The 22,004-nt window shown below is 45.1% G+C and overlaps 2 protein-coding genes across 2 annotated transcripts; one reads left to right on the top strand and one right to left on the bottom strand.

Moving 5' to 3' along the window:
• Window positions 1-1,671: 1,671 nt before the first annotated feature.
• LOC117029157 (torsin-1A-interacting protein 2-like) lies at window positions 1,672-2,595 on the bottom strand. The gene has a single exon (XM_033118205.1). The coding sequence runs from the start codon at window positions 2,491-2,493 to the stop codon at window positions 2,098-2,100; it is 396 nt and encodes a 131-aa protein (XP_032974096.1). The 5' UTR covers window positions 2,494-2,595; the 3' UTR covers window positions 1,672-2,097.
• A 4,041-nt stretch (window positions 2,596-6,636) lies between these two features.
• Window positions 6,637-11,821, top strand: LOC117028816 (glycosylation-dependent cell adhesion molecule 1-like). Its single transcript, XM_033117679.1, is given in 7 exon segments — window positions 6,637-6,662; window positions 9,670-9,761; window positions 10,421-10,461; window positions 10,943-10,956; window positions 11,228-11,300; window positions 11,302-11,443; window positions 11,691-11,821. Coding segments are annotated over 7 exon segments (519 nt in total).
• Window positions 11,822-22,004: the final 10,183 nt, after the last annotated feature.

The raw sequence follows: 22,004 nt of genomic DNA, 5'->3' as shown, positions 1-22,004 counted from the left end.
GAATACGGAAGCTAACCAGAAGTCTAGCTTAATCCCATCACTGCCAAATTGTCTCAGACTAACCAAGTTCAATGAAAAAGAAAAATATAACAAAATATTATAGTAATAATACTACTAAATAATGATGGTAACAGGATTATAATTTATTGACTAAATAGGAAGTCATGAGTCCATGTGTATGTATTATTCATTTCTATGTACATATATACATTCATACATGGGGAACTAAGAAAGGTTTTCCTCACAGCAGAATAGCAGCTAATGAATGTAGAAGGAATGATTGAACTAGAAAATCATTATTTGGCAACAATCACAGGAATAAATAACTCAGTCAAAAAAACATCAATTAGTGCTGAAACTAATTGGTAGAAATTTGATGAGGAATAGAATATTTACATAGTTTCAAAGTATCTTCCTACGAAATATTTATTAATTACAAAGAGGAAAAGAGTAGCTCCACAGTAGAGAAACCTGTCAAACATCACTTACTTAGCGATCAAAGTTAACATCACAAAAATGGGACAAATCAAAATTATGTACCACCTGACAGAATGTAATGTGAAGAATACAGTGTCACTTTTTTTTTTTTTTTTTTAAGCAGTCCACACAGTTTATTCAGCGCAGTAACAGGAGACAACTCCCACCATGACAGACACAAGGCGGACACAGGGTACATCTCTGGGGTACATTCTTAATACAGACGAACAAGCAACTTTAGGTTTCACAGCATGGGGCAGGTATACAACAGCCATTCATTCCTCACTTCTTCCTCCTAGAGAGTCCTGATTTTAGTAGGGGAGACTATGTGCCTACCCAGCCACCGGCAACCCCACTCCCCGTTGCCTGGCTTCCCATCCTCCCTTGCGAACCAGTACATTTTAATGAGATGTAAGAAGAAAGCTGGAGGGCATTTTGAAAAAAAGAGTTTCTCTCCAAATAAGACAGAGCCTTCAAAGGAGAGAGCCCCTTGCTCCCTACTTGCAGCCTTTGATGGGGCCTGAAATGTTTGGAGCCCAACAAGCCGCATTGCGAAACTAAGACGACAGAAGCTGATGCGATCAGGATCCCAGAGGGGAAACACAGCAAGAACCTGTGGCCTCGAGAACATTGTCGAGCTGCTACACAAGCAGAGGATTATCTAGCATCTGAAGTGCGATTTGAACATTTTTCAGTGGCTTCTGAGATGTTTTCAACAGCATTTTCTAAGTTTCTTAACCTGAACTCTGGTTCCGTGTGTCTCCTGAACAAGTGAAGGCCAGCACGTGGCTGTGTCCAGCGGGCCCTGGTTAGTGTTAAGAGGGACGCTTCCCTCGGACTCCGTAACACACATATGGAGTCCAGCTCGGTAACTCCTTTTGTCACCTATCTCACAGTACAGGGACTTTACCATTTCCAGAGTAGAGCATTTCCAAGGTAGTTCAGTCACCACAGAGACAGAATAGTCTTTGTTCATGGAGAGCCCAGGAAGTGTAGACAGGGGCATTTCTGCATGTGTTTATTTCACCTATGTAGGTGTTACCTGACAGAATGTGATTTCTCTGACAGTGACCAGCATCGATAATGTCAAAGCCACACTGAGGCCAAAGAGAGCCAATGATAAATAAATGATTATACATAAATAAATTGCAATATATAGAGATATATAATCACTGATTAATATATGAGGTGGAATTTAGAACAAAGTCGTTTCTTATTAAGATGTCTAGCTGTTTTACCAGAATCACCTAGAATCAAGCGACGGTGAGGATGCTTTCCCGCAAAAATTATCCCTAGAAACATCATTATACTATAGACAGTATGGGCCTCGCCTTGTCATTTGTCAATAATGAGGCTGTAGAGCTTTTTAAGGGGGGTAAGCTAATTCCAAAACAGAGAACGTGAAATAGTCTGGTTCTAGACGAACAGTCTGTCTGGAATACTGATTAAATTCGTGCTGGACAAAATAGGTGTAGACCATTGTAATAGATCCAACAATTTAAGCAGTTCCCCAAAGTAGTGACAGTCTGGATCAGATTTAAAAGGAGTCCTTTTCCTATCTTCCTTGGGCTTCTAGTACAAAACCCTCTAGAGTCGCCATGATTTTGACTATTTAAGAAGTTAACTGCTTTGGCCAAGTTTTTTGTTTAAGGTTGTTTCTGTTCTGGTCAAGATTAACTGTAATGCAGGGTTAAAGCCAGCTACTCTAGAGTCATGTATCCTTTTTCTAACCAGCGGAGGACCCAGAAGAAATGGATAGCAAGCTCTTTCAAAGGTCCACCTGGTCAGATTTTGGGGAGCCCACTCCAGTGGGAATGACCAAGGAAGAATAAGACTTCTGTTAGCGGAATTATCAGGATAGCACTCAGGGCAATAATCAGCTCTGCTAATACGGTCCAAGAATACTTGGTGACATTCATTTGCAACAAGTTCAGTTTGGTACAACCAGTGGCCTAGTTCTAAACTAGGGAACCACCATTTTCCACAGTCAGGGCAATGTGACTCATCTGAGAACATCTGGCCTACAGAGACAACACAGAAAGCAATGTAACAGTAAGAGGCAACAATGACAAAGAGAGACACCCAAATAACCAGTCCTATTACAAGTTTGCTTGAGCAATTTCTCAGTCCAACCACCCCTAGTTGGAGGAGGTTAAATTTGGCTCGCACCTCCGTGCAATTCTTTAAGATTTCGTTGTCTATTTTTCACTCAGCTGCAACTCAGTCTCTGAACTCAGGGACCGATCCGCTCTATGACATTATGAGTCACTTGCTAGGAGCACAGATCTCAGAATACCTCCTTCAAACCCCAGCTTTTCAAGGAAAGATAGGGCGCTAGTCTAGATATTTTCTCTTGTATGTTAATCAGCGGCTGATGTCATGCAGAGGCACGTGGCTTACTCTGCGTGGCTGGTAAGCTATTCTGTCTGCTTGGTCAAACAGAGGAGCTGACAGGTCCAATGGGTCTTTGTGGGCATTGGCACTCTTGCCGTTGTAATACACCTACCCAAGTCTTAAGGCGCTGGCACTTGACGGCGATGTAGGAGGTTCAGGAAAACCTGGGAGAGTCTTCTTGAGTGTGGATCCAATGAAGTCTGTCTCGGGTGGACCTTAATCAGGACCCAGTCAGAGAGCAGCTGATGCTGAGGTGGCTGGAGAGTCTCAGAATCCTTCACATACAGATTCTAGCGGAGTTTTAAATCATCAACAGTCAACATCAGGGGAGCCCTTCAGGTGGTCTGGTCCATGACAACGGCCAGGCAGCACCCCTCGGACGCGGCCGAATAGCCAGTGTCACTTCTTGATGCTCCTGACAAAAATGAAGAACCTGAATCTAATCGTGAAGAAAAATCAGATGAACCCAAATTGGGGAACATTCTACACAAATGGCCTATAATTTTCAAAAGTGGAACTGCCATGAAAATCAAGGATAGACTGAGGAACTGTGACAACTAAATGCTATGCATAATCTTAGATTGAATCCTTTTGTCATAGGGACATTATTGGGACAACGTTTAAATGGGGCCTGCTGTTTAGATGGCAATAAGGTATCAATAGTATATCAAATGTTACTTTCCTGATTTTAGCGGTTATATTGAGGTTATGATGAGAAAGTCTTTGTTTGTGGGAATTACACAAAATTCAATAGAAAAGTACTTCAGAAAGATTGAAAGTCAAAGGATAGGCAAAAGCACATATACAAACTTTAAAAAGCAGAATATTGATCTTAATATTAGATAAGATTTATTTCAGTGAGAACGCATTAAATGAGATGAGAAAGACTATATAAATAAAGTTTGCAAATCACAATAAAAATTTAACAGATATAAATATGCCTGCTCCTTATAAAAGAGCACCGAAACTTTAGGAAATGCAAGATTTGTAGTTGCAGAGAATCTAATTCACCTCAGTCCATAAAGGTCAAATAGACCAGGAAAGTATGGTGATGGAGTATGTATCTAAGTAACTTCAACAGTAAGATGGAGCTAATTTAATATTCTTGGAAAAAGAGAATATTCCTTCACTTCAAAAACTGATTAAAAAATGCATCCAAAATTATATAATGATAAATAACCACAACAATAATAATAGCTAACTTCTATAAAACTTAAAAATGTTCCAGGCACTATTCTAACACTATACAGATTTTAATATTTTTAGTCCTCATAACAACCCTATGAAGATCAGGAGATGCAGAGACTCTTTGTCTTAGCCAACTGAATCAGACTGTCCATTATTTGCAAGTAAAAGCATCCTACCGTGTTTCCCCGAAAATAAGACCTAGCCGGACGATCGGCTCTAAAGCGTCTTTTGGAGCAAAAATTAATATAAGACCTGGTCTTATTTTTACTATAAGACCTGGTATAATATAATATAATATAATATAATATAATATAATATAATATAATATAATATAACATAACATAACATAACATAATATATATAATACGGGGTTTTGTATTTTTGCTCCAAAAGACAGTCTTATTTTCAGGGAAACAGGGTACTTGAGGCTAGCTAGGAAAATTGAGAGCTCTGGGTTTCATTCAAAACCTGTATTCCAAAGCTGTGCATCCCTAAACAAGGGCCCCAGTGTCAAACCCTCCTCTCACCCTCCCATGAGGGAATTAATGAGAATAGAAATGCCCCTAAATGTGTCACAGCCACTACCTGTTAGGGCCTTTCCTCACTCAGAATCTTCACTGTAGGTTCACAAATCACATGATTCCTTCCAAATAGAAAATTCCATAATTTTGTGTCTGCCCCAAGAACAACCACCATCCCTTCCATTGTGTACTCTGCCATCTTTATTTCACCTCCCAATGTCCAAGTGGGCAGGACAAATCCCCTGGCTTCCAGGATGTCTAACTTCCAACCAACTTGATTTGTTGTAGCCTTTTCCCACAGCCTGCAATCCTCACTGGAATAGAACCCCATAGATCAAAGCTGTGGATTGATATTGATACAAAACATCTGATTTGAATGCTGTGTATGTAGTGTGAGGGGTGGTTAGTAAGTGCTTTAAGAGGAGAGGGAAAAAAGTCTGCCTGAAGCCCCAGGGGTGGGTGAGTGGTCCTGAGGCATCTGGGTAACCAGATTTCAGTGTAGCTGGCGCATCAGCTCTCACACCCACAGTGCTCACAGACTCCCAACCCAGCACACTGGGTGACGTGGGGGGCACTGAGCAGCCAGTCCACGTGAGCAACATGTTTGAGTCCCCATCTCCCAAATAGAGAGCCTTTTCCGTAGAGTGCCCAGGTGGAGCCAAGTCTGGCTCAGACCTTCCTGCAGAGAAACTGGATATGGCTGGAGTGGACTTTTCAGCACTGGACCCTGAAGAACTAGAGACTCATTCAAGAACTGCTAGAGCCTGACTGAGCAGGACAGAAGCTGCTCTCCCTCCCCACTCGCCCCAGCGTCATATGGAAGTGGAATCCTTCTGCAGTTAGCTGCCCCTTGCTGACTCCCTCCTGACCTCTTTCACTCCCCCACCTCCAATGTGAACCTGCTCCCTCTGGCTCTGTTACCCTCTGAGCTCCCCTGTCAATGGCCTTATTTTCTTCCCTCTTGTAGTAACAATAGACTCCCCTACTGCTCCTGAGCATAAATGCAGTTTGGGAAGTGTTTGGAGGCAGAAACACTGATTTCCCAGGATTGTCAATGAATATCTGGGAAACAGCACACAGTCTGTGAAATGGAGCCCCACAGGGAAACCAAGGGTTTATGGTTGCTCTACTGTGGAGCTGACTCCAGTGATGGTTGGGTGAGGATGGGGGAGGGCATTCTGGGAGGAGCGTAGGAATCAGAGCTAAACAGATCTGGGTTCAAATCCCAGCTTTGCCGGCTGATGTCTGTCACCTTGGTAAATTTACTTAACCTCTGTGAATCTCAGTTTTCCCAATCAATACTACCCTACAGATTATTTTGAGAATTAAATCACCAATGTATCTGGCTCAAGGTCAGACCTCACAGAATGTTAGTCTCCTTCTACTCCTCTTCCTCTCCAATCCCCAATACCCCAGGCCAGCAGCCACCTTGGTAATAACACACACACACACATACACACACACACACACACACACACGACTCTCTGCCTCCAAAAATCTTTACCAGAAAAAATGTTTGAACTTTTACTTAGAATCCATTCTATTAGCAGAAGTGGGTGTGATCCTCAGCATCTCCTTATCAGAAGTGCCCTGGACAGTGGTTTTAAAATGCAGATTCCTGGGCTGCATCCCAGACCTACTAAATGGAGAAGGGAGGTTCCCCAGCTGATTCTGTGTACCCTGAAGCTCCAGATTAACCAGCTGTTATCCTTCTCGAAATAACAATCTCCAAAGAAGTTTCTACCCTTGACCCAAGGGGCTCTCAGATCCCAGAACAGGAACCTTAGAGATCCTTGGACATCCCTCTGGACCCTTTCTCTCCTTGCTGAGGAGAATGAGGCCCCCAGAGAGGGGGAATGGCTGGCCAAGGGCCACACAGTGAGGTAATTACATGAGGTAATGACAGATTGACACTTGGATGCAGGTGTCCTGACTAAAAGGTAAAGCTTTTTTGGATAAAATAGGCTTTTTCAAGTTTGTAAGACTCACTCACTTTTCATCGAGTGACAGAAGGAAGGAAGATCAGGATAGCATCTCAGCGGCCTCGTGGAGTGCTATGCCGGGAACAACTGTGGTTGGGCTGTGAGTTTCTCTCCAGCTGCTCTGGTAACAGTCCTCTTGCCAGAACTTCAGGCCCAGGAGCTCCTGTGTGCACAAGTATTGACCTCTCTGTGTCTCTTTGGCCTCTCTCTGCTTCCTTCTCTCCTCTGCATCTACTGTTACACCTCAGTGAATTTTCCTTCTGTCTCACATTCAGAATTCACCAAGAGGGATCTTGTTGACTGGGTTAGGAGCCATTCAACATGGAGCACCAGAAATGGACAGGTCTCTCGCCCAGGCCTCCTCAGAAGCCACGGCTCTTCCTATGCCCAGCCTGTTGATGGTTGTCTCTGGATAAGACCCAGACTTCCTCATCGAATAGAAATGGCCAGAGGAACAGGGTCATCTCACCTAAAGTCTAGAACTCATGCGCAAAGTGCCACTGCAATCTCTTTTCTCAGAAAGGAACAATAGCTGTGATACTTGGACACCTCTTCAGTCCATCTTTCCACTACACAGGTGGGGAGCTGAGCACACAGGTGGAGTCTGGGCTCTTGGAGGGACAGAGGGCAGAGTGTGGAGGCTGCTCTGGAACCCTGGGGTAGGATTATCATATTTACCAAACAAAACACAGAACACCCAGTTAAATGTGAATTTCAGATAAACAATAAGCAAAGTTTTAGTGTAAGTGTGTCCCATATTTGAGACATACTTATACTGAAAAATGTATTTACTGTTTATCTGAAATTCACATTGAACTGGTTGGTTTGCATTTTACCTGGGAGAGCAGGGACCAGGTCTGTTTTGCTCAGTGTTAAAGTTCCAGGACCTACATCATTTCTGGCATATAGTAAGTAGACACTCAACACAACCTTGTTGGAATATTTAAGTGTTGAGGAAGTCGTCTCAGAGGTCCCTCCTTCCTCACTCATGGCAAACATATCCCCCAGGTGCCAGCTTTGAACAGGCAAATTGACTGATTCAATTTACCAAACAGGAACACTTATCAGTGTTAAGATCTGTGCTAAATCAATTCGGATACAGAGATAAATAAACTGTGGCTCTTGCCCTCAAAATGGTAATTGGCCAGTAGGAGCAATAGATTTAAACAGAATTACAATAGAGTGTGATAAATGCTAGACGGTAAAAAACATAAGGCCAGGGCCAGGCAATCTTGCTCACCATCATCTCCCCAAAACTTAAAAAATGGCAGACACTCAGTAAGTAGTAGTGGAATATAAGGATGGAAAGATGAAGATGTGAAGAATGTATTGTGGGACCGCAGAGGTGAGGTGACTAACCAAGGCAGGTACAATGGTGAAAAAGGAGGTAACATCTGAGGTGGGTTATGATACAGGAACACAGCAGGAAGATGGAGAGGAAAGCACACTCCTGACAGAGGACCAGAGTGAGCACAAATATAACACTACAGTGAGCAGGGAGTAATTCACAGAGGCCAGAGATGAGGTCTGAAATATGGAGGGCTTTGAACACATGGCCAAGGAGCCTGGACTTTTTTGTATGGGTAACGGATGGTCATTAAAGACTTTTGAGTAGAGCTGTGGCATGAACTTCAGGAGGTTCCTCCAGCATTAGCACAGAGGACTGTAGTGGGGACAGACTGAAGGCCAGAAGAGCCATGAGAAATCACCAAAATAGCCTTGTCTGGAAGCCTAAACTTGTGAATTACTAGGGGTATTAGGAAATAAGCCTGGAAAGCTGAGGACTCACTGTGAATGCCCTCCTCTGTTCCTGCTTGTTCCTAAGTGCTCTTGGGCTGTAGGATGGGAGGTTGCACTAAGAGGGGGAAATCCAGGAGGAAGGGGAGGTGGGTGGCAGACAAAGACACACTCCCTTCCTTCACATCACCGCTGCCTTAAGGAGAAAACAGCACTAGAGCAATTGGAGGATGACTGCCAGTCCCCGGGCTCCTCCCTCCCACTGTGGGAAGAAGGCCTCATCTGGGCTGGCACAGCTCAGAGTTCTCTGTGGTCTCCAAGTGGGAGCTTACCCTCAGTGGGACCCCACATGCCCAACAAGGTGCAGCAGCCATCTCCTTCTTGGAAATGATCCAAAAACAGTTTCCAGAGAGATCACCAAAAGTTCTAGCTGGAGGAGGGCAGAAGAGATCAACTAGTTCGGTCCCTGGGCCCAGGACCACGTCCTAGGTGCATCCCCCGCCTGCTCTCGCCTCAGGTGCCCTGCGGGCGTCCCCCTGCTCCATTTGGTCCATTTCTAGATCCCTAGACCCTAGATGTGGAAGGCATAGGGTTTGAAGTTAGACCAACCTGGGTTCAAATTGACCCAGTCGTGTGACCTTGTGAAAGTCACCTCACCTCTGTGAACATCAGTTTGTTTTGCTTGATAAATAGCACATACCTCACAACCATCAGGAATTAAGTAAAATACTTCATATGAACATATTTAGGACAGTGCCTGGCATGTAGTTGGACTTCCTTGAACTGCCTGGCTCCTTCATTCCTGACGTGATGGAGAGCTTTATCTGTAAACTGGAGGACCACCTGCCTGGAGGACCACCTGCCTGGAGGACCACCCGTCCTTACTTTATTCATTTACCCTACTGATATATTTCAGGCCCTTACTATGTGCCAGCTCCTTTCTAGGTGCTGGAAAAACAATGACAAACAAAACAGATATAATCTCAGCCATCATGGAAGTTCCATTCTCTTGAGGGAGAACAATATTAATTAAATGATGACAAATAAAAATAAAATTATTCATGGTAATAAGTACCATGAAGGAAGGAAACCACACCCAATTATTCCAAGGAATTCCAGAGATGGAGCCTTGGGCTGGCACACCCTTGGCATAGCCTGGGCCAGGGGGAATACTAGGGGCCTCACTTTCCTGTCAACTGGTTTCCCAGAAGCTCCAGTTCCCAAAAACAAATGTATTTGGAATAGGGAACTTGGGAGGGGAAACCTGGAGTGGTCCCAGCTCCAATCCTGAACCAGTTTCCCCAGACCCATCCCTACCCCAAAATAAACAAAGCCCCTGCCAGTCTGCCTGGTCAACAACACCTCCCCAGGGAAAAGAGACCCTGCCACAGAGTCACCGTGAAATTCTTCACTGTCTTGCTGCTGGCCAGCTTGTCCTCCACCTGTCTCTCTGTCCTTGATGGTGAGTCTGACACCCTTTTGTCCCCTAGAGCTCACTGAGCTGTCAGCTGAGCAACCTCAGCACTAGGAAGGCCTTTCCTTAACCCTTGTAATGTGCTGTGTGGAGAGGTGGGGAGATGAAAAGCAAAAGTTCACACCTTGGATAACTGAAGTATGGAAGCGGGGGACTAGAGCACATGGCTCCTGAAATCCTGCAACCTAGAAAGCCTGGGGCTGGGGCTGGGGCAGAGGGGCCAAACTGGACCCAAATCAGGGAAGACTATGGGTCAACAGAGATTCAGATAAGACTCCAGCCTCTGATGATGCTGTACACCCCAGGCAGTCACTACCCTTCTTTGGACCTCTCTGCCCCCCTCTGTACAATACTCACATTCATTCAGCAGGTTTTTATTAAGTACCTACTCTGTGCTGCACACATAGTTCTAGGTGCTTGGGATACACTAACAAAATAGAGACTTCTGTCATCACTGAAATTACATTCTAAGAGGAAGAAACAAACAATAGTAAATCATGTGGTGTTAGAAGTGCTAAGAAAAACCTAAAGCAGGGTAAGGCAGGTGGAGAATGCTGGGGCAGGAGGGGTGGCATGGGAGCATCTCACATGTTAAATGTCTTCAGGCCTCTGGAGACATTTAGTTTTCAGAGCCCTTTTGTTTTCAGGGCCAAAAGATGAAATCCACTTGGAAGCTCAGCCCACAGATGCCTGTACGTCTCATGTTGGCATGCGTTAGAGTAGTTGGTGGGGGTAACAAATTGTCCAGTCAATGATGAATTCTCCACCTGAAGAGGAAGGGGAGCAAAGACAACCCCTCCAGGGGTCGGACCTTAATCTTTCCTGCTGTACTAACTGGTCAAGATCCAGGAACGATTTGAACAGCACTTCATGCTGGGTAGTCGCTGGAGATGGGAGTGGGGACTGCCTTGCAGACCTAAATGCCAGCAGGTAAGTAGTTTCGGCTCTGAGGTGACGACGCCAGAGGGGCTCATGGGGCCCAGGCTCCCCACCCCTACAGCCCAAAAGCCATGCACATTGCAGGACTCTGCTTTGCTGGTTATCTGTAAACATGGCTTAATCTCAAGCTAACCTCCCTTACCTGTGAGAAGCTAGAGAGGGAGACTCAAGCAATACCCAGAATTCAGAGGAAGAGAAACAATGTTTATGGAACCCCTCCTATGCACCAGACACGGGGACAGGTGTTTGCATAGTTAATCTCTTTTCACTGGGAAGGCGAATTTGCTAGAAGTGGAACTCTTGTTCAAGGGCATTCAAAATCAGGGACGTGCCTTTCAGGTGCTCATCGATTTGGATGCTGGTATGGGACCTCAGTCCCGGTCTACACAAATTGGGCAATGATTCAACCCTGATACCCTCCACAGTGCTGGCTGGCTGCTTCCTGCTATGAGCTCTTTTTCTGCCCCTCACTCACTCCATCTCTTGGTCCCAGCTACGTAGTTCACGCCCAAAAGCCTCTCCAAGAATGACCAAGTCTCCAGGGAGGGCCTTTCTAAAGAGTCTGCTATCTCCAGAGAAGAGCCGGTTTTCTGAAGAGGAGGTTGTGATCGAATCCATCGAGAGACCAAAGAATCAAACTCCTGAGCTGCTTCACCCCATACCCAGAAGGATAGTTTTCAGAAATGCTGCCTTTCAATTAGAAGAGATGACAGAACTCACTCCGGGGGCTTGTTAGGAGCCAGGGAAGAGGGGGAAAGGCTGGGAAGGCATTGAGCAGAAAAGAGCTTGCTTCCTTGGGGGAAATGGATGGGGTTAGAAAGAGAAAGGAAGCTGCAGGGGGGAACAAGAATTAAAGGTAAATGATACTCAGAGAATCCGTTGATCTCCTGTGCCAGCACCATAGAAAGAATTGCTAGAGTGTGGAGAGTGGTGGGGACAGTAGCCTTACCCTGACATTTCTCTCCCAATATTCCTCAGCAACCACCTCAGAGGAAAAACTGGCCAAGCTTGGCCATAAAATTGGGAAGAATCTGGACAAAACAGTGAAAGAAACCGTGAACTATCTGAAAAGCTTATTCCCTCGTGCCTCTGAAGTCAAGAAGCCCTAATGATGACGACGCCCCCATCCCCGGCGAGGCCATGGGAGGTGCCTACAGTACCCACACACCGCCCACCCTGACCTCCATCTCTTAGCCCCTCACATTCATCACTGAAGCACTGCACCCCAAGCCTGGCTCTATGGTGTCTGTTGGGTCAGGAAAGGACAGAAGCTGCCCACTCTACGAGGATTCTTCCTTAGTTATCCCATCCCTTTGATTTTAAACTTTTCCTCCTTCTCAGCTTACAAACCTGTTCAAGTCTCCACATCCCAAAATATCCTTTGTGAAGTCTTGGCCCTCCTCAGCTGATCCCCTGCCGCGTGGATGCCCACGGGCTCCGCGCTTCCTCCCCCGCGGGTACTCCTCATCCCTCTGCAGTCTGCCTCTTCCCAGCCACCAGCCTGCAGCAACTGCTCTCCCAAAAGGTCCCAACAACAACAAATGCGTGACTATTTTCAAGTCCTGACTGCCTTCATTCTCTCTGTAGAATTGGACCCAATTACTCCTTCCAGAAACTTTCTCCTCGCTGACCTTCCATGACACTGCACTCTTCTGATTCTCCCAGCTCCCATTTCCTTTCCTAGCACATTTTCCGACTGCACACTCTGTGCTCCCAGGGTCCCATCCTGTGCGGTCTTTCCTCCTCTACACCATCATCTGCCAGGACCTCAGCTTCACCTCAGGGTGGATGACTCCCTTTGACCCGTTCAACAAACATCCAAGTGTTTACTATGTACGGGACTTGGCTACCTAATACATGCCAACCGCCCCCCAGCCCTGGCCGGTCTTCACTGTAAAGGCATATGGGACTCAATGGCGGGGGTGGGGGGGAGCATGAGAAAATAAAATCTCTTTCCCTCTTACAAATGGAGGGAAGTCTGTGCATTTAAGGGCAGAGAGGATGGCTGGAAAGGATCTATGACATAACAGGAAATATATGTATTGGTCTCTGCCCCCAGTTCCTGGCACAGAGCTCCTGAAACCCTTGTAATTTCCTAAGTGATAAGAGCATCTTTTGTTCTAATGAGGCAACTCTGAGCGGGCTCCTGGTTGGGGCCTGGTCACCAGAAAGACCAAGCCATGAATAGAAGCATGGAATTTTCAGCGCCACCCCCACATCAGAGGGGAGAGCGGCTGGAGATGGAGTGAATAACTGACCATGCCTAGGTGAGGAAGGCTCCATACAATCCCAGTAGTATGGGGTTCAGAGAGCTTCCAGGTGGGTGAACACGCCTCCTACCAGGAGTGTGACACACCCCCAACTTCACGGAGACAGAAGTTCCTGCTCTCGGGACCCTCCCAGACGTCACCCTATGTATCTCTTCATCTGGCTGTTCATCTGTACCCTTTATCACATCCTTTAATAAACTGATAAATGTAAGTGTTTCCCTGAGTTCTGTGAGCTGCCCTAGCAAATTAATCGGATGCAAGGCAGGTGTCATGGGAAACTCCGATTTGGCTACAAATCAGAAGTTGGGGGTAACCTGGGGACCTACTACTCGTGACTGGCAACTGAAGTCGGGAAGAGTAGTCTTGTGGGACTAATCCCTTAACCTGTGGGATCTGACACGTGCAGCTGGTGTCAGAATTGAGTGCAACTGAAGGACACTCACATGGTGTTGCAGAATTGCTTAGTCGGGGGAAAACCCTATACCTTTGGTGACCAGAAGTGTTGTGTGTGAGAGTAAAGACTCACAGACTTTACTCGAGTCTTTCCAACTCAGGAGCCACCTCTGATCTCTACTGTCCTACCCCCAGGACATATAAAAAGATGTGTCAGAAGATTAAGAGTGACTGACCTACTGCAATGCAGGGCTGGCAGTGTCCTGGCCAAGGAAAATCTGGAAGTGTGTTCAGAGAGGAAACAGACAAAATAATCTCCTTCGTTCCTTTGCTTCCTCCTGGTGTAGAAAGTTTCCACCTGCCCACTTTTCCTATTTTACCCACCCTCCCCTCCAATACAAGGACCCACTTACAACTCCACCAACCTATACGGAAAGTTCTTTTATGGGTCTTTCTCAACCTATAGCTTGAGGCAAGGCAAAAATTCTTGCCAAAATGACAGAGGGGAGACAGTGGAAGATGATGGAGTTCAGGAAGGAATTGGAGGTGGAGTTTCTTGAGAAGATTAGATTAGGAAAACTGAAGTGTCTTGGAGATTAAAAATCCTGACTCATCCTTCTGTCCCTCTAGTTCAGAGCAATACAGAAATGACATGAAAGTCATTACCTACTGGAGATCAAAGCAAAGTATCCACCTTACTAATGGCTGGACAGATGTGCTATAAACCCCAAATGCAGGGCTATCTGTTAAAGCTGATTAAGAGACCTCAGGCTACAGGGGCCTTCTACTCTCTCCCCATCCCTGCCTAACTCACAGACTGAATAGAGACAGGGCTGGCGAGGCCACAGTCAGGCTCTCTTCTGTAAGATCAGCTACTCTTCCCCAGAGGAGAGTAAGCACGGAATGGAAAGATAGGCTGGAAAGTGTTCCCTCCAACCTGCTCCTCTTGTGAGGAAGGGACATCTAAGAGAAAGAGCCCCCAACACAAAGTTACCTTCTCTTTGTTCAACCTTTTGGGGTTAAAGGGTTGGCCTGGGGTCTGTGATCAACCACAGGTACAGCTGGAGGGAGGAGAAGGGACCCACCGTACATCAGAGCAGTCTCCCACTTTGCAGATATTTGGCTATTTGTGACCTACGAAAGTGGCCATATCATAAGGCCCATTGATTTTTATAGCTCCTACTATGTGGCAGGAGCAAATAAGAAATATATTTCCAAATAGAAAATGTGGAAATAGGTTTCCAAATGTTTTACACGTATTTACTCATATAATCCTTACAAGAGACAAAAAATGTGTTATCCCCATTTTCAGACGAAGAAAATGAAATAACAGGTTCTCACCATTATTCTTTGTATATTCTCCTGGAATCAGTGAGGTGGCCATTTCACAGTTGCCCCCAAAGTCCTCTGAATTGGGTACAAATTAACGGTACAAAGGACCGAATTGGGTGCAAAGGACACAAATTAACGCTACGACTGTACTGTGGCCTAAACTCTGTTTGCTCTCTCCAATCAGCTCAGCTCAGCTCACCTGCAGGTTACAAAGCAAGTACTACCTGGCAGCATAAAATATCAAATAATTCAACATTAGCAAGCAAAAAATGTCCTAAATTGAACAAGAACCCCCTCCTAATTTCAAAAGTCACAAAGAACAAAATTTAAATACACTTTCTTTTAAATTAAAATGCAAGGAAATGAAAGTCCAAAATTCTTCCCTTTGCAATTTCTTATTCTGCTCGTTCTTAGCTGGGAGGTCTCACTCCAAAAACATCTAGATACGTCCACTTGCCTGGACATCTCCCTTCCTGAAGAATATCCATTTCCACAAGGTCAGTTCTCTACTTCCCCCAACTGGCTGCCAGGGCTCTGCTGGGCCTCCCCACCTGAAAAAACACTGTGACCTCTCGGGATGGGCTGAGAGAGTGTTCTTTCTGTTGCTCCAGCTGTTTGGTAGAAAAAGGTCTGGATGGGAAGGGAAAAGAAGGTACACACTCTCTCCCTTTAACTCCAGCTCCCCAAGTGTGGGTAGGGGTTAGGTACCTGAGTCTCCATCCTCTCCCTGGCCTGGGGGTGCCGTATCTCCATACCTCTGAAGAGGGACAGGAGAGGAACTGTGGTGAGATCTCAAACCTCCTAAGGATGAGCAGGGTGGAGAGCCACTAGCATGGGGAGTGTTCCTTGGGGTCACCGAGAAAAGCTGTTATGCCTGCTGGCAGGGGACTGACTGCATTCTGGTCTTTAACCCTAAAATGTGAGAGCCTCCCAAGTTGACTTAATCTATCCTCAAGTAGCTCATGGGTCCCTCTTTTGTAAAGTCAGTGTAACTAGGACACAGAATACTGTGGCCCCAGCTCCACTCCAGCAAAACTTAGAAATACAAGCATACTCTCAACTATGTGCCCAGAACCAAGTGCATGGTGTTGTGGGTTTTTTTTGGGGGGTGGGGGGTGGGAGGAGGCTTTAGAGGGTGGGGGCAAAGAAACCTTTGATGAGGGTTTAAGGGGCAAGAGAAAGGTGTCCTGGAGCGCTGGCACTCAGCCACAGCCACCTCATGTGTATCTTCCCCCCAGAGCTTCTCTGAGTGGTGCTGTGGCTGAGACATGAGCCCGCCTCATCTGTGCTCCTCACACGTGTCGTGTCCAGTCGGCAGCTCACGGCAGCACAAGGGGTCAGAATTTGGCTTGCTTAGCCAGGGCAGAATGCAATTGGAACGGAAGTGATGACAAGGCATCTCAATGACAGTGTCCTCCTGACATAAGAGGCACTTGAGCTCAACGAGAATCAAGTTGCTAACGTAGGCGATGCAACATGGCAGAAATTTAGTGGTATCTGAGAAAATAGAGAAAACTTTGACTTCACCTCACCAGGATGCTTTCAGTCTGTGCCAGTTCTTTGGAGTTTCCAACACATGAACTTAAACCTCAGTTGGGAGAAGTCTCGGTGAACAAAAAGGGAGCTATGTAATAAACCTTGACAAGCTCAGGGGTGACTGTGTGGCAGGCCTGATGCGCTCCATGACCAAAAGTAACCACACAGGCTGGTCTGATCATAAATTCCTAACTGAGCAGGTCACATCCCAAGCCTATAGCTTCCTTGGCAAAGGTCAGTCTTGACCTTAAGCAAGCCCTGTCCACTGTTCTTATGCATCTAGGACAACATACCTTTGGAATGTCAGAGTCATTTTCTTTTCCAGACCCCTCGGACGCACAGTCACTGGCACCAGAGCACAAGACAACAAAACGCCTCATTGTTATCATGTTGCCCACATGCCATCTCTATTTACTGTAAATGTTAAATATTTACTATCCTGTACCCACCGATGTAAAAGAAGTGTGTTCCTCCATTTTGCTTTTTAGGCAGTCCTACAGATGTCCCCACTTTGCTTTCTCCCACCACCTTACTCTACACCACCAAAGGGTGTCACGTAACCTTCATTACGTCTTTCCTTTAATTCTAAGTGTAAAAAATGAGCTACAAAACTGCCCTTCTCCAGAGCACTTTTTCAATCTGTTGAGAACTTGCTTCTGGCCACGTCCTCAAAATTTTGGCTCAAATAAACTCTTATAAAATTTTTCTCTAGGTTTGGACTTTCTTTCATCAACATCTCCCATGGAGAGCTTAATTTTGGCGTTAAGTTTCCCATTAGAGGGTGGGGAGCAAGCTTACTCTCTCTTCTCTCAAAGTGGGGAACTGAAGATGTTTCTGTTGTGATATTTATAAATTTAAAATAATGCTCCAAGTAATCCCAATTTAACTCAGATATAACTCAGATCTTTTTTTTCCTGTATGAATTCCCTTTCAAGTGTGTCTGAGGGTCCTGATCACAGATTCCTGGGCACGTCCCCTCAGATCATGGGCAATACCTCCTCCCCACCTCTAAACAACTGTCCGTTTCAAATTTAGCTAACAATACTTGCAGTGTTCATCGCTAAACCTCCTGGTCTTTTCTTTCCCCATGCTAAGCAAGCCACTGTCTACACTAATTTCCTCTGTCCACTCTCCTTCTAGCAGTCTCACTCCACTTTGCATCATTGTTAAATCTTTCCAGGCCCCATTCATCCTCCCTGATGTATGAGGTGTGATCAAAACAAACAGTGAATGTTTAAATTAAAAAAAATTATTACAGTAAAAGACACATTGCCATTAATTACCCTCAAAATACCCTCACTTCAAACACACTTATCCCATCATTCTTGTCACTTTGTGAAGTGGTTCTGGAAGTCCTCTTTCATGAGTGTCTTTACTTCATCCTCCATCCTAACAATGCTTCATGTCACACATAGCTTCTGGTATGGCAATTGCTGTCAAATAAAAACATTACAGTGTGTCCTCATCCACTTTATTCACCAGATCTGGCACCATGCAACTTCTGGCTCTTCCCTAAAGTCAAAATGACCATGAAAGGAAAACATTTTTAATCAATTCAGGTCATCTAGGCAACCACGACAGCACAACTAAAGACACTCACAAAAGAGGACTTCCAGAACTGCTTCAGAAAGTGGCAAGGACAATGGGATAAGTGTGTTCAAAGCATGGGGGAGTACTTTGAGGGGGATTAATGGCAATGTGTCTTTTACTGTAATAATTTTATTTTATTTAAACATTCACTGTATGTTTTGATTACACCTCGTAGAAATGAGTAAATATTCTGCTCTTTTCTAATTCTATCCTTAAAAACATTTAGGTGTTGAAACATTTCCTTTCTCTTTTAATATATCTCAAGCATGACCTCTAAAAACTCAACATTTCTCCCAAGAAAATCTCTTTTCCCCCAGTTCAATCAACAGAACTTCCTTCTCTCTCTCTCTCTTTTTTTTTTTTTTTTTTTTTTTTTTTTTTTTTTGCTGACTTTTCTCGCTATAAAACTAAGACTTATATCTCACATAGAGCCCATGTCTCCTTGATTCCCTCAACAAGTCTGGTTTCTAGAGACAGCTTCCCTCAACAAGTCTGGTTTCTAGAGACAGCGTGTTCCAGGTACAAGATGTATTCATTTCAGTCTTATCCTTCAAGTTTGTAAAAATTCCATTGAATGTTTCTCTGCTTTCACTACATTGGCATTTCCTCCATATAAGGGGTCCTGGTCCTTTTGATCTTTATGAAGTCCACCACACCTCTGTGGTTAATTCTACAGTGGGTGTCCAAAATCCACAACTCTGGAAAGGGCTTAATAAATGTAAAACCCAAAGCCAACTTGAGATTGTGTGGTAGGAAATAATTCTAGGAGCCTGTGGACATGCCATAAATAACACGCCTCCATCGTTCCTTCTGTGGTTTTAAATGCAGTTCAAAACAAAGCAGACTGTCAGGATCTGGGACAGCCAACCTAGCATCACTTACTAAAAGTTAGCACAAATAATCTGAAGTCAAAATTTAGTATTCTTATGTTCTGTACACACATGGAATTGGGGTAATTTCATTCCAGCTTCAACTGCACCCATAAAGTTGCAGGTTAGAATTACCTTCTGAACCTTTGCCTGTTAAAATCCATGGTGCTGGAGTTCTCCCCAGACCAGTCCTTGAGTTTACCATCAAGACTCCAGGGAGGCCCACCAGCATGTCATCCCTCCACCCCTCTGAATCCAGCCAATAGAGAAGGTACCCCAAGAAGAGAGGGCATTAAGGAGACCAAATGGCCATTTTATTAATGGTCAGACAAGTGTCAGCCAACCCACAGCACTCTGAACTCTCTGGCAAACTGAGCTGGAGAATGCAAATGAAATGTGAGTCTAAAAGGAGCCTCCAATGCTTCCTCCCTGCCTGAGACACTAAAAGGAGGGAAACAGCAGACATCCCCCAGGGGAGGGGCGGGGTGTGTGTGTGTTTGCATCAGGAGAGGGCAGCAGAGAAAGAGACAATGCTAGTTCCCGTTAATGCATTAATCCAGTCCCTGGTGAAACATGTCCAATAAATGTTTTGTCTCTCCAGCTGCCATAGCATCTCACCCTGACGGATGCAGAGGGAACAGTCACCTGGAAAAGGAGATCCTTTCATCTTGTATTATAGTTTTCTAATTATAATTTCTAATTATAAATTACCACAAATATACTGGCTTAAAACAACACAAATTTATTATCTTATAATCCTGGATGTCAGAAGTCCAAGATGGGTCTCCTTAAACTAAAAATCAAGGTGTCGGCAAGGCCACAATCCTTTCCTGAGGTTCTAGGGGAGAATCCATTCCTAGATCCTTTCCAGCTTCTAAAAGCTGCCCACATTCGTTGGCTTATAGACCCATTCTCTCATTTTCAAAGCCAGCAAAATCTAGTCAAGTTCTTCTCCTTTTGCCATCAATCTGGTTCTCTCTTCTGAATTTGTCCTCCACATTTAAGGACCTCTGAGATTACATTGGACCCACCCAGATAATCTAGGATAGTCTCCCTATTTTAAAGCCAGCTGATTAGCAATCTTAGTCCCATCTATAACCTTATTTCCCCTTTGTCAGGTAACCTAACATATTCACAGGTTCTGGGGATTAGGACATGGACATCTTTGAGAGTCATTATGTATGCTACCACATTTCTCCTATTCCCATGGGATCAGCTACAACCAACATCGCCTTAGTCCTTAGTACCACAGGAATCAGTTGCCAGAGGCCCCAAACCGTCCAGCTAAGTACTGAGGTCTATATCCCATTTTGATTGCTTTTAGAGGAAGGTGGGCAACCAAATGCTTCCTGTTACGCCTGTTCTGCTCTCCTCGATCATTGCCAGGGCCAAGCCAAAGACTCCAGAACTCTGTTAACCAGATGCCTATCTCCATGCAGCTCTGTCCACCCCTAACCCAACCCAGTCCGTTGCCTGGCTTCTTTCTCCCAAGCCCTTTGCCCTCTAGAATTCCTGATCTCTGATCAGCAAACTCCTTGATATTGCCAATGTCTTGTTTTGAATGTTTTCTCTATTGCCTATTCTTAAATGACATTTTCAAATTTCCTAAGAATCCCACAGCCTCTACAAGGCTCTCTGTGGAAGTTGCTTTCTCCCTTGGCACCAATTACCTCAGAGCTGGAAAGTGGGAAGAGGAGTCCTCCTTGCTCCCCACTGCTGCTCCAACACCATGGCTCCTCCTTCCAACTTCAAAAACTCCACTACTTTGAAGCTCAGGACACAGGCTGCCCCTCCTTCCAGTCCCCTCCCTTATTCACTCATGACCTCAGTTCCTGGTCTTCTTTTCCCCACTTGCTCCTGTCATCATGCTTGATGATATTCAACATTCACACAGGTGACTTTCTCAACACCCTCACTTCTCAGTTTTTGACATTTGTACTTCAGCCTATACTTTGCTGCAATAACCTTCAAAATCTCCAATTCAGGAATCTCATCCTCTCTCTATAAAGTCCTGAGCTTCCATCTCCTTTACTCTAGAAGTCCAGTTGTAACAACTCTGACCCTATCCAGACCTCCAATCTACTGACTCCACCATTTTTCCCATCTAGCTAATGATTATATTTCCCAGGCTTTCTTGTAGGTAGATGTGGCCATGTGACTAGATTCGCCAGTAAGATGTGAGCAAATTTGATAAGGGCAAATTATGGGTGATGTCCTTGACAAAAAAGAAGAAGTATGTCTTCCCCTTGTCTTTTCTCCCCTTCCCACTGACTGGAATGAGATAAAGAGTTCGGAGCTGGAACAACCATCACAGGCCACTAAATGGAAGCCACATACTGAAAAAGAAAGAGTTACAAAATAAAAAGAGCCTGAGGGAGAATGTTTGGAAAGATTCAAGATGACAGAGTAGATAAATGCTATGCTTGCCTCATCCCATGAACACATCAAAATTACAGCTAAATTATAGAACAATCAACCTGGAGAATTGTCCGAAGTCTAGCTGAAAGAAGTTTTATAACTAAGGATATAAAGAAGAAGCCACATCAAGACTGGTAGGAGGGGCAGAGACACAAAACAGGCTAGCCCCAAAACTCCATGTGGTGGGTGAAAATTGGGAGAGAACTCTCTGCCACAGAGGTTTCCCACAGAGGAGCAAGGGACCTCAGCCCCACACCAGACTCCCAGCCCAGAGTACTCGTGCCAGGAAGAGGAGACCCCACAACATCTGGCTGTGAAAAATAGTGGGGATTCTGACCGTTTAGGTAGGATGGAAGGCTGCAGGAAACCCAGATGTCCTCTTAAAGAACCCACACAGGCTCACTCTCAGGCACTCACCCTGGGTTCCTGCAAAGAGAGTGACTCAGGAGGCCTTGGAGACATATGAGGGGCAGAGGTTGTGGCTTCAGGGTGTGAGTTGGAACATAGTCGCCATTTTCCCTGTGTGAGGTCCTTCTCCCATGCATCCTGTGTGGGGTCCTTCTCCCATGCATCCGGCAGGTGGGCGCCATCTTTCCTGTGCTGAGCCCTCCCCCACAGGCCAAATCTGAATGTGAATTGGTCTAATGAGTTTGCTTGCTCCACCTGGTGACTCACTGAGACTCCACCACACCCAATTCCTTACTGCAAGAGGCTTTATCAGCAGCTGAAACTTACACAAGGTAGCAGAAAACACCCGATCGGAACAGCAAAAGGAAAAAAAAACATTCTTTTAATGAGAATAGTTTAAGAGACCTCTGGGACAACATCAAGTGTAACAACATTCACACCATAGGGGTACCAGAAGGAGAAGAGAGAAAGCAAGG

The sequence above is a fragment of the Rhinolophus ferrumequinum genome, chromosome 10 (genome assembly GCF_004115265.2).
Source record: "Rhinolophus ferrumequinum isolate MPI-CBG mRhiFer1 chromosome 10, mRhiFer1_v1.p, whole genome shotgun sequence".
NCBI classification, from domain to species: domain Eukaryota; kingdom Metazoa; phylum Chordata; class Mammalia; order Chiroptera; family Rhinolophidae; genus Rhinolophus; species Rhinolophus ferrumequinum.
The sequence above is the reverse complement of the archived record's forward strand: the minus strand, read 5'-3'. Positions and strand labels throughout refer to the sequence as shown.